Source organism: Manis javanica, chromosome 17 (assembly GCF_040802235.1).
Source record: "Manis javanica isolate MJ-LG chromosome 17, MJ_LKY, whole genome shotgun sequence".
Taxonomy (NCBI): domain Eukaryota; kingdom Metazoa; phylum Chordata; class Mammalia; order Pholidota; family Manidae; genus Manis; species Manis javanica.
In genome coordinates, this window is record NC_133172.1 from 2,199,939 (window position 1) to 2,214,535 (window position 14,597).

The 14,597-nt window shown below is 45.3% G+C and overlaps 1 protein-coding gene across 1 annotated transcript; it reads right to left on the minus strand.

The window, feature by feature from the left end:
* Positions 1-10,215: 10,215 nt before the first annotated feature.
* Positions 10,216-11,121, minus strand: LOC118973779 (vomeronasal type-1 receptor 4-like). Its single transcript, XM_037025655.2, has one exon. It carries the CDS (start codon positions 11,119-11,121, stop codon positions 10,216-10,218), a length of 906 nt encoding a protein of 301 aa, XP_036881550.2.
* Positions 11,122-14,597: the final 3,476 nt, after the last annotated feature.

The window sequence follows — 14,597 nt, forward strand, 5'->3', positions numbered from 1 at the left end:
TAGAAAATGGGGGACTGAAGCCCCATCTCCACCCACTTTCCTGAGGACACAGCTGTGCTTATGCTAAAACAAACTGAAGTCCATTTTGTCTGTCCTGTGAGCACTGTTTGCCCCACTAGCCTCCTGTCATCTCTGGGGTTGTGACTGCAACATATGCATTTTGGGGGGATAGACATTCAGACAGTTGTGCTTGGCCCAGGGCACATTCCACCATATTTCCAACTACAGTGAAATTAGCCATTACAGAGGGTATGGGTCTAATTACTATTTCTCATTAAATAAAAGCCCTGTAAAAAAAAAAAAGCCCTGTACATGGCTTATTTCCAACATACCATTTTCAAAATTAACCTGATCTCCTCTCACTATAATCCTTCATTCTCCACCTGCCCCTCAGCTTCAGGAAGCACAGAGGCATTTCCCCAGTAGAAATCCAGAGATAAATACATGAGCAACACTTACACACAACACAACACACACAGGAACCCCACAGACACCTGGGCAGAAATCCCTGAGATGCTGCATCGCACAAAATGGGATTTCAAACAGGCAAATGTGTGCCCAGCATCCTCCTGCCCATTCAGTCTGGGAAGGGCAGCAGAGGACCTGGCAGGGGTCCCTGTGCTATCCTGGGACCCCTGGCCAGGCTCTGTGTCCTTCCTGGGGAGACCCCTCCCTGCTGGCTCCCTGACCGCGGGGAGGCACCTACCTGCAGGCTCTGCTCCTGAGCTTCTGCAGGGACGTCACTCAGGAGGGGCCGTACTTATAGGGCAGGGCTCCCGGACCTGACGTCCCCACGGGGCGCCTTACCACGTCCTGGCTAGTCCTGGAGACACTGTCTGCTCGGAGGCTCAGGGCGTCTCCAGCGAGCAGCGAATCCCACCCCAGTGCCGTCACCCTCCAGCCTGGCAGGCGATTAGTGACAAGTGCTGGCAATTACTGGAAAGTCTCCGTGAGCAGCTGAGCAGAGAGAAAGTTTCCCGTTCCCGTGGGGGCATCCGGTCAGGGTGGAAGCGGTAACTGGGTGGCAGACACGCAGTGCACAGGGGCCCCCCTCACTGTGTCCTGGGCTTCCCCTCCGGGTCTGTCCCCGTCGCAGACGCGAACCACAGGGCGAGCTCGCTGATCATCAGCATATGATCTGGGGGCTGGTTGTCCCAGGAGGTTGGGGTCCTCGGCCCTCGCTCCTTAACAGTTTGAGACTGAGATTCCCCCCCGGGTGCAGTGGCCGTGGTCCCCCTCCTGCTCCCCTCACTGCTCTGCGCCCCAATCCCACCAGGGGGAAGACGGTCCTGTCCTAAGAAATGTCCTGGGAACTGCACTTGACCATTTCAGAAGGAGAGAACACACTATCCTGAGAATGCTTTTCTTGTTATGGGTGTGGCCCCTCTTTTATATTAATTCTAAATTAGAACTGGAGGGGTGTGTTTTGTGGTGAATGTGCATTTCGAAGCAGGGCAGAGACTGTCCCACCAAATACTTAGCAGCAATTCAGCCCTCGGGACACGGACATGGCTGGTTTCAAATACCTTTATCACGTGTGTACAAGCGCCTCTTACTTTGATCAGGAAATTGAAACCTGCTCAGTAGTGTTTCCTCATATCACACTCACTGGATCAGAATCCTGTCCTCGCAGTGTTTTCTCCATGATGGGCAGGTCCGCCTATAAGTTTGGTTTCACTTATATGTGTTTTCTCTGAAAAGAAAACAAAACTAAATGAACAGAACAGCAGGTGAATCAGACGCAGAGAGGCGACTGGTGGTTACCACGGGGGCGGGTCCGCGTCGGGGGCAACACAGGCAGAGGCGATACGGGGGCACAGAGTGTCAGTCATGATATAAATCAGTCACGCGGGTGAACGTGCAGCACGGAGAACGCAGCCGGGGATTCCGTCACATCTTCCTGTGCTGACGGATAGTAACCTCATTAGGTGTGGTGAGCACTGAATAATGTGGAAAACAGTGAAACCACCATGTTGTACACTTGAAACCAATATAATATTGTATATCCAATCCAATAAAAATCTGTATTAAAAACCTACATAAAAAGGTTTGGTGAATAAGCCCCAGGCCTCTCCCTGACGTGCGCACCTCGTTACACACGCTCACCTGGTCCACAGGAACGTCACCCGCCTGCTCTAGATGCCGCTTAACACACGCTGGGCATGCGAGCTTGTCCTGGGGCCTGGCAGTGTGTCAGTCTGCCGCCCCCTCCCCGTGCAGCCCCAGGCCTTCAGACCCACCTGCCTGTCACTGTTCTTACAAAGATTGCCCCCACCCAAGCTACAGACGCCGCCCTGCCAGCCAGCCCCGCCTGCCCTCTGGATTCCCCTAAAACAAACGCTTCCTCCTGCACACCTCAGCTCTCTCCAGCAAGATCCCATCCCTCTGGCTGGTCCCCCGGTGTCATCCTTCCCAGCCACCGTGCACCCACACCCCTGCCATGCTGTCAGTGGGGGCACATGCCCTTACCATGCTGCAGGGAATTCCTGATCCAGCACCTAAGCCCCCAACCCAAGGGTCATCAATCCCTGTCCTGAGGTCAGGCTGCTTGTGTTTGTAAACAAAGTTTTATTGGAACCCAGCCCCGCTGGTTTTCCCATTGTCGTCTGGCTGCTTGCACCCAGGAAGGCAGCATTGGGTGGGTGTGACAGGGACCACGTGGCCCTTGAGCCTAGAATGTTCCCACATGACTGGGAAGTTTGCTGCCTGCCCTTCTGTGTACCCTGTGGGGCCTCTCGGGCCGCCACCCGCCTCATCTGAGAGCCCAGTGTCCCCAGGCCTGGGACAAGCACTCCCTGCCCAAGGGCTTCCAATACGCTTTTCAGTGTGGTATTATTTCTCTTGTCTTTTGTTATGGCTTGAGTATGTGGTCATGCTTTTCGTGTACTTTTAGGACTAATTATTTATCTTGATGTTTCATTCTCATTATTTTATGTCATTTTGAATATTTATAATTTTTACAACTATATTTAATATTTATTCCTTAAAATACTCATTTTCTGTTTTTTTTTTTTTTTTTTTTTTTATAGGAGAACAAGGTACAGGCTTTTATTTAGAGATAAAGTGAAAGGACAGAACTCCCGGCTCACGCCAGGAGGGGACAAGAGAGTCCTCATTTTCTGGTTTTTAAATTGAAATATAGTTGATAGAATATTTTTCCAATTTAGGGGTACAATGTAGTGTTAAATAATATTTATTTCCATTTATTGTATCTTCTTTCATTTCTCTCATGAGTGTCTTCTAGGTTTCAGGATATAAGTCCTTCACTTCCTTGGTTAGGTTTAATCCCAGGTATTTATTCCTTTTGATGCAATTGTGAATGGAATATTTCTTGATTTCTCTTTCTGCTAGTTCATTTTTAGTATACAGAAATGCAACAGATTTCTGTATATTAATTTTGTATCCTGCAACTTTGCTGAATTCAATTGTTAGTTCTAGTAGTTTTGGGGTGAATTCTTTAGGGTTTTCTACATACAATATCATGTCATCTGTAAAGTGACAGTTTAACTTTTTCCTTACCAATATGTATGTCTTTTATTTCTTGGTGTTGTCTGATTGCCGTGGCCAGGACCTCCAGTACTGTGTTGAATAAAACCACAGAGAGTGGGCATCCCTGTCTTGTTCCCGATGTTAAAGGAAAAGCTTTCAGCTTCTCACTGTTAAGTATAATGTTGGCTGTGGGTTTGTCTTAAATGGCCTTTATTACGTTGACATACTTGCCCTCTATACCCATGTTGTTGAGAGGTTTTATTGTGAATGGATGTTGAATTTTGTTGAATGCTTTTTCAGCATCTATGGAGATGATCATGTGGTTTTGTCCTTCTTTTTGTTGATTTTATATATGATGTTGATAGATTTTTGAATATTGTACCATCCTTGCATCCCTGGAATAAATCCTACTTGATCATGATGGATGTTCTTTATGATGTATTTTTTAAAAATTTGGTATCATTAATCTGCAATTACAGGAGGAACATTATGTTTACTGAACTCCCCCATCACCAAGGTCCCCCCACATACCCCATTGCAGTCACTGTCCATCAGTGTGCTAAGATGCTGTGGTATCACTACTTGTCTTCTCTATGTTGTACAGCCCTCTGTGTGCTTTTTCATGTATTTTTAATTCAATTTGCTAATATTTTGTTGAGTATTTTTGTATCTATCTTTGTCAGGGATTTTGGTCTGTAATTTTCTTTTTTTGTGGTGTCATTGCCTGGTTTTGGTATTAGGGTGATGCTGGCCTCCTAGAACGGGTTTGGAAGTAGTCCTTCCTCTTCTAATCTCTGGAAAACTTTAAGGAGGATGGGTATTAGGTCTTCATGAAATGTTTGATAAAACTCAGCAGTGAAGCCATCTGGTCCAGGATTTTGTTCTTAGGTGGTTTTTTGATTACCAATTCAATTTCTTTGCTGGTAATTGGTGTGTTCAGATTTTCTGTTTCTTCCTGGGTCAGCCTTGGAAGGCTGTATTTTTTTGAAAGTTGTCCATTTCTTGTCAGTTATCCAATTTGTTTGTATATAAGTTTTCATTGTATTCTCTAATAATTCTTTGTATTTCTGTGGTGTCTGTAGTAATTTTTCCTTTCTCATTTATGATTCTGTTTAGGTGTGTATGGTTCTTTTCTTGATAAGTCTGGCTAGGTGTTTATTTGTTTTGTTTATTTTTTAAAAAAAACCAGCTCCTTTCATTGATTCTCTCTATTGTTTTATTCTTCTTGATATTATTTATTTCTGCTGTAAACTATATTATGTCGACTCCTTCTACTGATATTGGGCCTCATTTGTTCTTCTTTTCTTAGTTTCACTAACTGAATTTAGACTGTTCATGTGGGATTGTTCTTTCCTGAGGGAGGCCTGTGCTGCAATATCCTTTCAGCCCAGCATTCGCTGCATCCCACAGATTCTGAAGTGTTGAGTTACTGCTGTTATTTGTCTCCATGTATTGCTTCATCTCTGTTTTTATTTGGTCATTGATGCAGTGATTATTTAGAAGCATGTTGTTAAGCCTCCATGTGATTGTGGGCTTTTTTGTTTTCTTTGTGTAATTCATTTCTAGTTTCATACCTTTGTGGTCTAAGAAGCTGGTTGGTACAATTTCAATCTCTTTGAATTTACTGAGGCCCTTTTTTGTGGCCTAGTATATGACCTATTCTTAAAAATGTTTCATAGGCACTTGACAAGAATGTGTATCATGCTGATTTGTGGGTGGAGTGTTCTGTAGATGTCTGTTAGGTCCATCTGTTCTAATCTGCTGTTCACTGCCTCTGTCTCCTTATTTTCTGTCTGGTTGACCTGTCCTTTGGAGTGAGTGGTGAGATGAAGTCCCGTAGAATGAATGCATTGCATTCTATTTCCCCCTTTAATTCTGTTAGTATTTGTTTCACATATGTAGGTGCTCCTGTGTTGGGTGCATATATATTTATAATGGTCATATCCTCTTCCTGGACTGGCCCCTTTATCATTCTTTGATGTCCTTCTTTTTCATCTTGTTACTTTCTTTGTTTTGAAGTCTATTTTGTCTGATGTACGTACTGCAACTACTGCTTTTTTTCACCCTATTTGTTGCATGAAATATCTATTTCCATCCCTTCACTTTTAGGCTGTGTATGTTTTGGGGTTTGAAGTGACTCCCTTGTAGGCGCCATATAGGTGGGTCTTTTGTTTTATCCATTCTGTGACTCTACATCTTTTTATTGGGGCATTCAGACCATTTACATTTAAACTGATTGTCGATAGGTTTGTACTTATTGCCATTGCAGGCATCAGATTCATGGTCATGAAAGGTTCAAGGGAAACTTCCTTACTATCCAACGGTCTAATTTAACTCACTTACTGTGCTTCTACAAACACAATCTAAAGGTTCTTGTTTTCTTTCCTTTTTCTTTCTCCTCCGTTCTTTATATATCAGGTATCATAGTCTGTAGTTTTGGTCTATCTGTTGACTGACTTTGGGGGTGGTTGATTTCATTTTGCATCTGTTTAGTAATTAATTATTCTACTTTCTTTAGTATGGTTTTGTTTCTTCTAGTGATAGCATTTAGCCTGAGGAACACTTGCATCTATACAAGTCTCTGTAAAATACAGTGTAGTGGGACATAAATTCTCTGAGCTGTGGCTTGTCTGGAAATTGTTCAATGCCTCCTTCAAATGTAAATGATAGTCTTGCCAGATAGAGTGTTCTTGGTTCCAGGCCCTTCTGCTTCATCGCACTAAATACATCATGCCACTCCCTTCTGGCCTGTAAGATTTCTGTTGAGAACTCTGACAATAGCCTTATGGGTTTGTATGTAATCTTTTTTCTCTCTCTAACTGCTTTTAATAATATGTCTTTATCCTTTATCTTCGCCATTGTAATTATTATATGTCTTGGTGTTATGTTCTTTGGGTCCCTTGTGTTGGCAGATCTGTGCATCTCCATGGCTGGAGAGACAATCTCCTTCCCCAGATTGGGTAACTTTTCAGTAATCACCTCCTAAAAGACACATTCTATCCCTTTTTTGTCTCTCTTCTTCTTCTGGTATCCCCATAATGTGAATACTGTTTGTTTTGGTTGTTCACACAGTTCTCTCATTATTCTTTCATTCCTAGAGATCCTTTTTTCTCTCTGTGCCTCAGCTTCTTTATATTCCTGTTCTCTGATTTCTAGTTCATTTACTGTCTCCTCTACTTCATCCAATCTGTTTTTAAATCCTTCCATTGTATATTTAATTTCAGATACCATATTCTTGAACATTTGTATCTGATTCCTGAGTTCTGCCCTGATTTTTATGTTTATGATTTTTATTTCGAAATCTCTTTCAGGCACATTGATGAGCTCAGTTTTACTAGGCCCTCTTTCTGGTGTTCATGGTATTTTGGTTTGAACCAGGTTACTCGGACGTTTCGTATTTGTATTGGTAGGGGTGGCAGGCAAGCGGAGCTGGTGCCTATTGGAAAGAAAGGAGTCTCTCCAGCTTCCCTCCTGCAGTGCCTGTCTCCACTGCCAGGGCCTGTGAGTCGAGTGTGCAGGTAGAAGCCTCTGTGCTTTGCAATTGTAGTTGTCATAAGTGGTGCCACCCTCTGGCTGTCCTGGTGCAATAGTTGGGACAGTCAGTTTGTGAACAGGTACTGCCTATGTGGAAGGTGCAGCAGGATGCGTGTCACAGTGGGGGGCCTCAGAGCTGCACAGTTATCCCGGGGTATGGAGCACCTGAACCTCCCGAATGTTCCAAACCTTCTGGGCAGAGTGCTTGGGAAATTTTCTCCACCTGTCCTTTCTCTTGAGCAGGAAGCTCAGTGCAATCCTGGCCCCTTTTGCAGCCATCTCACTGTTAGGGAGTCTCTAAGACTGCCTGCCTTCCTTCAGTCCCAGATTGTCTGGATGTGGATCCCTGTTTTCCACAAGCTGCTGGAATCTCAGTCTCTCCAAGTATTCTGCCTGTCTCAGCTTTCCAACCACACTGATCTCCAGACCACCATGTAATGTAGCTTCATGCTCCCACAGCAGGTCTCCAGGGCTGGGTGTTCAGCTGTCCTAGGCCTCCAACCCCTCCCTACTCTGTTTCTCTGCCTCCCTCTGTTGAGCAAGGATGGGGAAGGGATTTTGTCTCTCTGGATCACGGCTTTGGGATGTTACCCTTTTCCTTGGGTTCTGCTGGGTTTTCCCATTGTAAACAATCTTTCATAGCCTTCTTTCCTATAGCTCTTTCTGGACTTAATGTATTTGTTATATTTTCATATTATATGTGGTTTTGGGAGGACATTTCTGTGTCATGTCTCATGCTGCCATCTTTAATCCCTTCTGCCTATTCTTAGGTATTTTTACCTTTTTATGCAGTTCTATATTGTATTTTTCCCTAATTAATTTTTCTGACATTTCATTATTACTACATAGAAATGCAACATTTTAGTATACAGAAATGTGTGTAGATTTTGTATCCTGCACCTTTACTGAATTCATTTCTCAATTTTCATTAAGTTTTTTTGGTGGAGTTTTTAGTTTTCTAATTGTAGCATGTTATTTACAGATAGTTAGACTTTTACTCCCCCATACCAATTTGCATGTCTTTTATTTCTTTCTCTTGGCTGAGTGCTGTGGCTGGGATTTCCAGGATCATGTTGAGTGACAGTGGTGGGAATGGGCATCCTGGCGTGGCTCAGCTTCTCACCACTCACTGCACTGTGAGTGGTGAGTTTGTCATGTGTGGGCCTTAGTATGTTGAGCTATGTTTCCTTTGTACCCTCTTTGGTGACAGCTTTTATGAGTGAATGTTGAATTCATCAAATGCTTTTTCTACGCCTGTTGAGAAGAACATGTGGTATTCATCCTTTCTTCTGTTAATGACGTGTACCACAATCATGGATTTGCAGATATTGGGCCATCCTGGCATCCCTTATATAAACCCTGCTTGGCTGTGTGGAATGATCCTTTTAGTGTGTTTCTGAATTTAGTTTGATAATATTTTTCTTGATATTTTCTCAGTGTACATTTCTATGGATATTGCTTTTTAATTTTATTTTGTGTAGTCTCTTTGTTATATTAAGGTATTGCAATAATACTGGTCTCAAAATGAATTTGGAATCATCCCTTCCTGTTATTATTTGCAATATTTTGAGAATGTTAGGGTAAGATATAAATTCAATGAATGGTTTCTGCACACAGCACTGCAGACAGTAGTATCATCACTCCACACACACTTTGGAACACCTTTCTCTTCTCTGAACAATCATATACCACGAGGAGATCTCATTTCACCTATTTCCTCCACATGTTTCCTTCTCCCGGAGAATGATGATTATAAGTAGGAACAGTGATGAGTCTGGGAAAAGATACAGAGACGATGTATTTACAGGGGAGCACCGTGCATCAGTTACCTCAATGAGTTCAAAGGAAATGGAGAACAGTGGGAGAAGTCATGCTGCAGAATGGCTTGTGTTTTCCCTTCTAGATGTTCTGACTGATCAAAGCTTTCACTCCAGCTACAGAGATAAATGCAGGGAGTCATCATTGACCAAAAGCAGTGAACAGGGAATAATAAAGGTTTGAGGGAACAGGATAGTGTTAGCAATGGTACCATGGGAATCTGATGTCCCGTCAATTTCCCTGTACTGGCTGGCTCAGTGCCCCATCTGCTGTGACAGAGTCACCGTGCCTAAAGGACTGCCCTCAGGAGACCGCAATTTAAAGACAAACTACAGAATGGAGAAAGAATTTGTGAATCTTATACTCACTGGGATCAATATCCATAGTATATTTCCTAAAAAGAGCCTCATAAATGAACAACAGCACCCCAATACAGAAATGAGCAATGGGCATGAATAGCCATTTCTCCAAAAATGTACAAATTGCCAGTAAATGTACAGAAATATGCTCAATATCATCAGTCATTGGGTAAATGCAAAAAAACCCCACAAGTATATACTACTTCACACCTGCTTGATGGACTATAATACAAAACAGAAAAGAAGATTTGGAGAAAATGTGGAAAAACTGGCACCTTTGTGCATTGGTTTTATGAATATGAAATGATTCAGGAGGTTTGCTAAAAGAGTTTGGTGATTTATCAAATGGCTACACATTGAAGTACCATGTGACATAGAAATTTCACTCCTAGGTATGTGAATGAAAGAATTCAAAGCAGAGATTTGCAAGATATTTGCACATCAGTGTTCAAAATGGAATTATTTTCAATAGTCTAAACGTGGAAACAACACAATGTTCATGCACAGATGAATGTGTAAACAAAATATTATATAGATAGATAAAATGGAACCAGTTGCAACTATAAAAGTGAATCAAAGTTTCATGTGTGCTACAAATCAGAATGACATTGAAAACATTCTGCTCACTGAGATAATGCAGACACAGACGGACAAATACTTCATGAGTCTGCTTGTATGAAGTACAGAGATCAGACAAATACAAGGGAGATAAAAGACCATAGGGACAGCTGAGAGCAAGAAGAAATGGGCTTTATTTTTTAATAGGTCTGTGTTGGTTGGGGATGATGAGAAGTGCGGGGTACACACAGTGGTGATGGTCACAGACATTGTGAATATATATCATGACAATGACGTGCACTAGGAAATGGTTAAGTCATGAATATGACGTGCTGCACAAACACAAGAACAAATGATACAAGCGGTTACCTGGTAAATGGTTACTAAGTACAATATTAGGGATGGTATAGAAGCTGACGTCTCTGTATTTAATATTTCAAGAATCATTTCTAACAATTTAAGAGCAAATCCTGGGAGTTCTGGGGTCCCTAAGGACCAGCAGGAAGGGGCTCACAGTGGGGAAACACAAAGCCAAAACATTACATGTCTGTATCAGCCAGAGCTGAAGGTCTAAAAAGAGAGTGATGTATAAAGTAACTACCAAATTCATCATGTAGAAGACGACGAAGGTGACCACCAGCATCAGGATGGTGTGGGCGGCTCTGGTCTCTGGGGGGCAGCTGTGTTGGCCCTTGGGGGTGTGAATATGCTGCACCCTGTGGTGATGTCTGCGAAGGAGACCCACCATGGAGCCGCTGGCCCAGACCATGAGGCCAATAAACACGGCATCCAGACATGACAACAAGATGCCAATGCCAGTCCTGGGAATCGAAGATGAGCAGAACCACCTGCCCTGTGTGTCAGTATCATTTCCCTTGGTCTGTGCACCAGTGACACTCACAGGAGTATAGATATTCAATAAGAGACTGAACACCCAACAGACACCACAGGAAGGACCAGGCATCTTGGGGTCTCTCTGGAGTGTCATGCAATCACCTCTCCCAGGGATGAGTGTGAAGAACTGGTAGGTGCTCAGGACACAGGTGGAGCACAGGGTGGAGCTGCGAGCCACTCTGTGTGTATAATATACAAGTTTACACCCAAGACTGGACAAAGGGTTGGTCAAAAGAAAAGCCGCCATCGTGTGGGGAATCCCAGAGAAGAGAAGAACCAAGAGGTTGGCCAAGGCCATGTGGGTGAGAACCACGTGTGTGGGTCTCTGCTTATGGCCACGTAAGATGGGGGAGACATTATGGAAAAAGAGGGTGACATTGGCCAGCGTCCCAAATCCAATCTGTACTAGAAAGGTGGCTTTCAGAGCCACGTTCCCTGTGGTTTGTAGGGCATCTTTATCAAAAAGCATGGAGAAGGCGTCAGGGAGGTCTGGAGACAAAGGGGGCTGTGCTGGTGGTAACGTCAGCAGCCTTCTTACATAATCAGCATTGGAAAAGGATCCTTTTCCTTTCTTCTCCTGCAAATGGAGACACTTCGTCCTCTGTAGAGATGGCTTTACCTGGAGGACATACACCTGATGCCAGTTACTATTCACAACATTATTATTCTGTATTAACTTTATTTTCTGGTTTTCCAGAATGTACAGTCCTTCTAGTGAGGAACCGTCTGTGGTGTTCCACACACTGCTGTCCAATAGGTGCCCATAGCCTGTCCCGAGTGTGACTGTGCCCCAAGGGCAAGGGCACGTGCTGCTCCCCTGACAGACCTGGACACCTGCCTATTGTACAGATGGCTCATCTACAACCATGAAGTGGAGAGTTCAAAAATATTGTTGAGATTGTTGTATTATCAAACTAACTGCATTACAGACTTTAGAAACACAATCCATAGAGTTGGATACAAAATCAGTTTCCAAAATCAGTAGCTGTTTCTGCTATCTGGCTTTTCATGCAATGCACTTGGAAGTCTCCACTACATTCTAACAATAGTTTAACAACCGAAAATCAAAAAATTCTTACATCCATAAGAGAGTTGAGGACCCCGGGGACATCATTGCCTTGGTGCTGGGAGAGTAGGAAGGGAATCCTGGCCATGAAGACTTCCTGGATCTGAGACCCTGAGAGGAGACCACGGCCAGAGCTGTGGTGGGGGTAGGGAAGCCCACCCTGTACTCTGCAAAGGGCTGGGGGCTCAGTGTGCAAAGGCTGATACCCAGATATGCCAGGCAGGCCAAGTAATGAGGGGCCACTTCGATTTGTGAGTTTCACCTCCAGGAGCTGCACCAGTTCCCTCTCCAAATATCAGAGACATTCCCCTTGTGCATTTGGCAAAGGCTGCATGAAACCACTTTTAGAAAACAGGAGAGCGCTGAGTTCTCCTCAATAACTCATGCCTCCTGGACACTCCTGCCTGGGGCCTAACCTGCTGGGGTGTGATCAGAGCCCACTGCCCTGGGGAAGGGGATACCCAGGCCCAGCCCCTGTAGCCATCCTGTCCTGCCTACAGGGGACAGTTCACAGCCCGGGGGCACACGCTCCCCTGTCACTGAGGCCTCATCCTAGCAGGGCAGGCGGTGCCCTCTCCCCACACCTCCCACTCACCCAAAGGGATGATTAGAGCAGTTCCTCGACCCTCCACAGCACATCCAGCATGAGTAACAATGACAAGGCAGAGTACAAGGCACAGCAACAGCGACTTGAAACACGGAGATCGCATCAGGCGCAGATTTGGAGGGAAGTTGGATAATCAGACTAACTTTACAGCACCTGTAATTAATATGCCCTGAGCTCTGATGGATGAAGCAGACAGCGTGTGAGAAGGACTAGACAACTGAGCAGAGGAAGGGAAACTAACAACCAAGACAAAATGATGGAGAAAACAAAACACTGTATGAGAAACAATAGTGCCCTTGAGGGGCCTGTGTGTAGACTGGAGATGCCTGAGGCACGTACGGTTGAGTGTGAGGACGTGTTGATAGAAACTCCCAAACTGGAAAGGAAACAGAAGAGAGATGAGAGAAAATACAGGTCAGAATATCCCTGGACTGTGGGACAACTACCCGAGGGGTAACTCTGCATAACTGGACTGGCAGAGAAGGAGCAGCAGAGATACATAAACGCACAGTGACAGAGGATTCCCCCAGGGATGTCAGCACCACAGCCCGGATGGGGGACGCTCGGCAGACACCAAGCAGGAGAAATGCAAAGAAAACAGAAAACAACATGAAACAAAATTCCCTCAACTCCCCCAACCCCCAACATAAAATTGTAATGTATGGGATATCATGGATTAAAACATTTCTTTAAAATCTAAGAGACAAAATCACATTTCCTACAGAGGAAGAAAGAAAACATTTCATCCAATTTGTCCGCAGACACCATGCGAGCAGAGGGGAGTGGAGTAAAGTATTAGTGTTGAGAGAAAAATCCCGCCAACACGGTCCCTGGGCCCTGCGACATTATCCATCAGAAGCAAAGGAGAAGGAAAGGCTCAAAGTCAAATGGGGTTTGGTGCCCTGGGCCTGCCGCGCAGAACGGTGCAGGAAGCCCTTTGGAGGAAGGAAGATGCCGTGGGTCAGAGACGGGTCTACACAGAGAAAGGAGGGCGTTGGAAGGGAAAAATGAGTTACAGTAGAATACTTACATTTCTTACTGTTAATGTTAGTGAGAAGTTGGCTCAAAGTAATACCATCCGCGATGCGTGAGCCTGGGTTCCCTGTTTGCTGAGCGTCCTTACCCGCCCTGACGGCCCCAGCGCTGCCTCCCCGCCTTCCCCTGATCAGCCCCTGCTGGACAGACTCCTAGGAATCGTCATTTCTCAGACTCTCTTTACTGCAGGGCCCTGAGCAGTTCCATTATCTCTGGGGTGGATGGTCGGCTTCTCTGTGGGAGCAGAGCTGACTCTCAGCCCCGATTCTGTGCACTCCAGGGCCCCCAAACTGTGCTCCTGACTCCTCGAGAAGGTAGGTGTCTCGAGCCCATCTCCACGTGGCCCTGTCACCTTCCTCTGGGCTGCGGGTCCCTGGGGGAGGGATGTGGTCACCCTGAGGTGGCGCGTACTATGGGCACACATCACGCACAAATAGGGCCTCACTTCCACCAGCCATCCAGGTAGAAGTCCGACAGACACACCTGCCCCACACAGACCCTGAGCGCCGCCCCACAGTCACGCAGGCCCCAGCACAGCCAGAGCCAGGGGCTCCCACGGAAGGTGGCCTGTGCCACCCCAGGACCCCACACCCAGGGCCTGCTGCCCAGGGGCCGTCTCCACCCACAGGCATGGGGATCAGCGTGTGTAGGTCACTCCCCGTGTCCTTGGACAAATGGCTGTGAGCCATTCCAGAGAAAATGGGGGACTCTGAAGCCCTTCCTCTGCCACTTCCCTGAGGACACAGCTGTGCTTCCGCTAAAACAAACCAAAGGGCATGTGTCTGTCCTGTGAGCACCGTTTGCCCCACTAGCCTCCTGTCGTCTCTGGGGTTGTGACCGCAACATATGTGTCTTGGGGAGACAGACATTCAGACAGATGTGCTTGGCCCAGGGCACATTTACCATATTTCCAAATGCACTGAAATTAGTCATCACAGAGCTTATGGGTCTAACTCCTATTTCTCATTAAATTAAAGCCCTGTGCATGGCTTATTCCCAACATTCACATCATATTCAAAATAAATCTGATCTCATTTCACTATAACTCTTCCCTCCCCGACTGCCACCTCAGGTTCAGGAAGCACAGGGGCCATTTATACAATTGCATGGATACAAATGTGAGCTGCACTTACACACAACACAACACACACGGGAACCCCACAGACACCTGGGCAGAAATCCCTCAGATGCTGCATCCCTCCAAGTGGGATTCCGAACAGGCAAATGTGTGCCCACT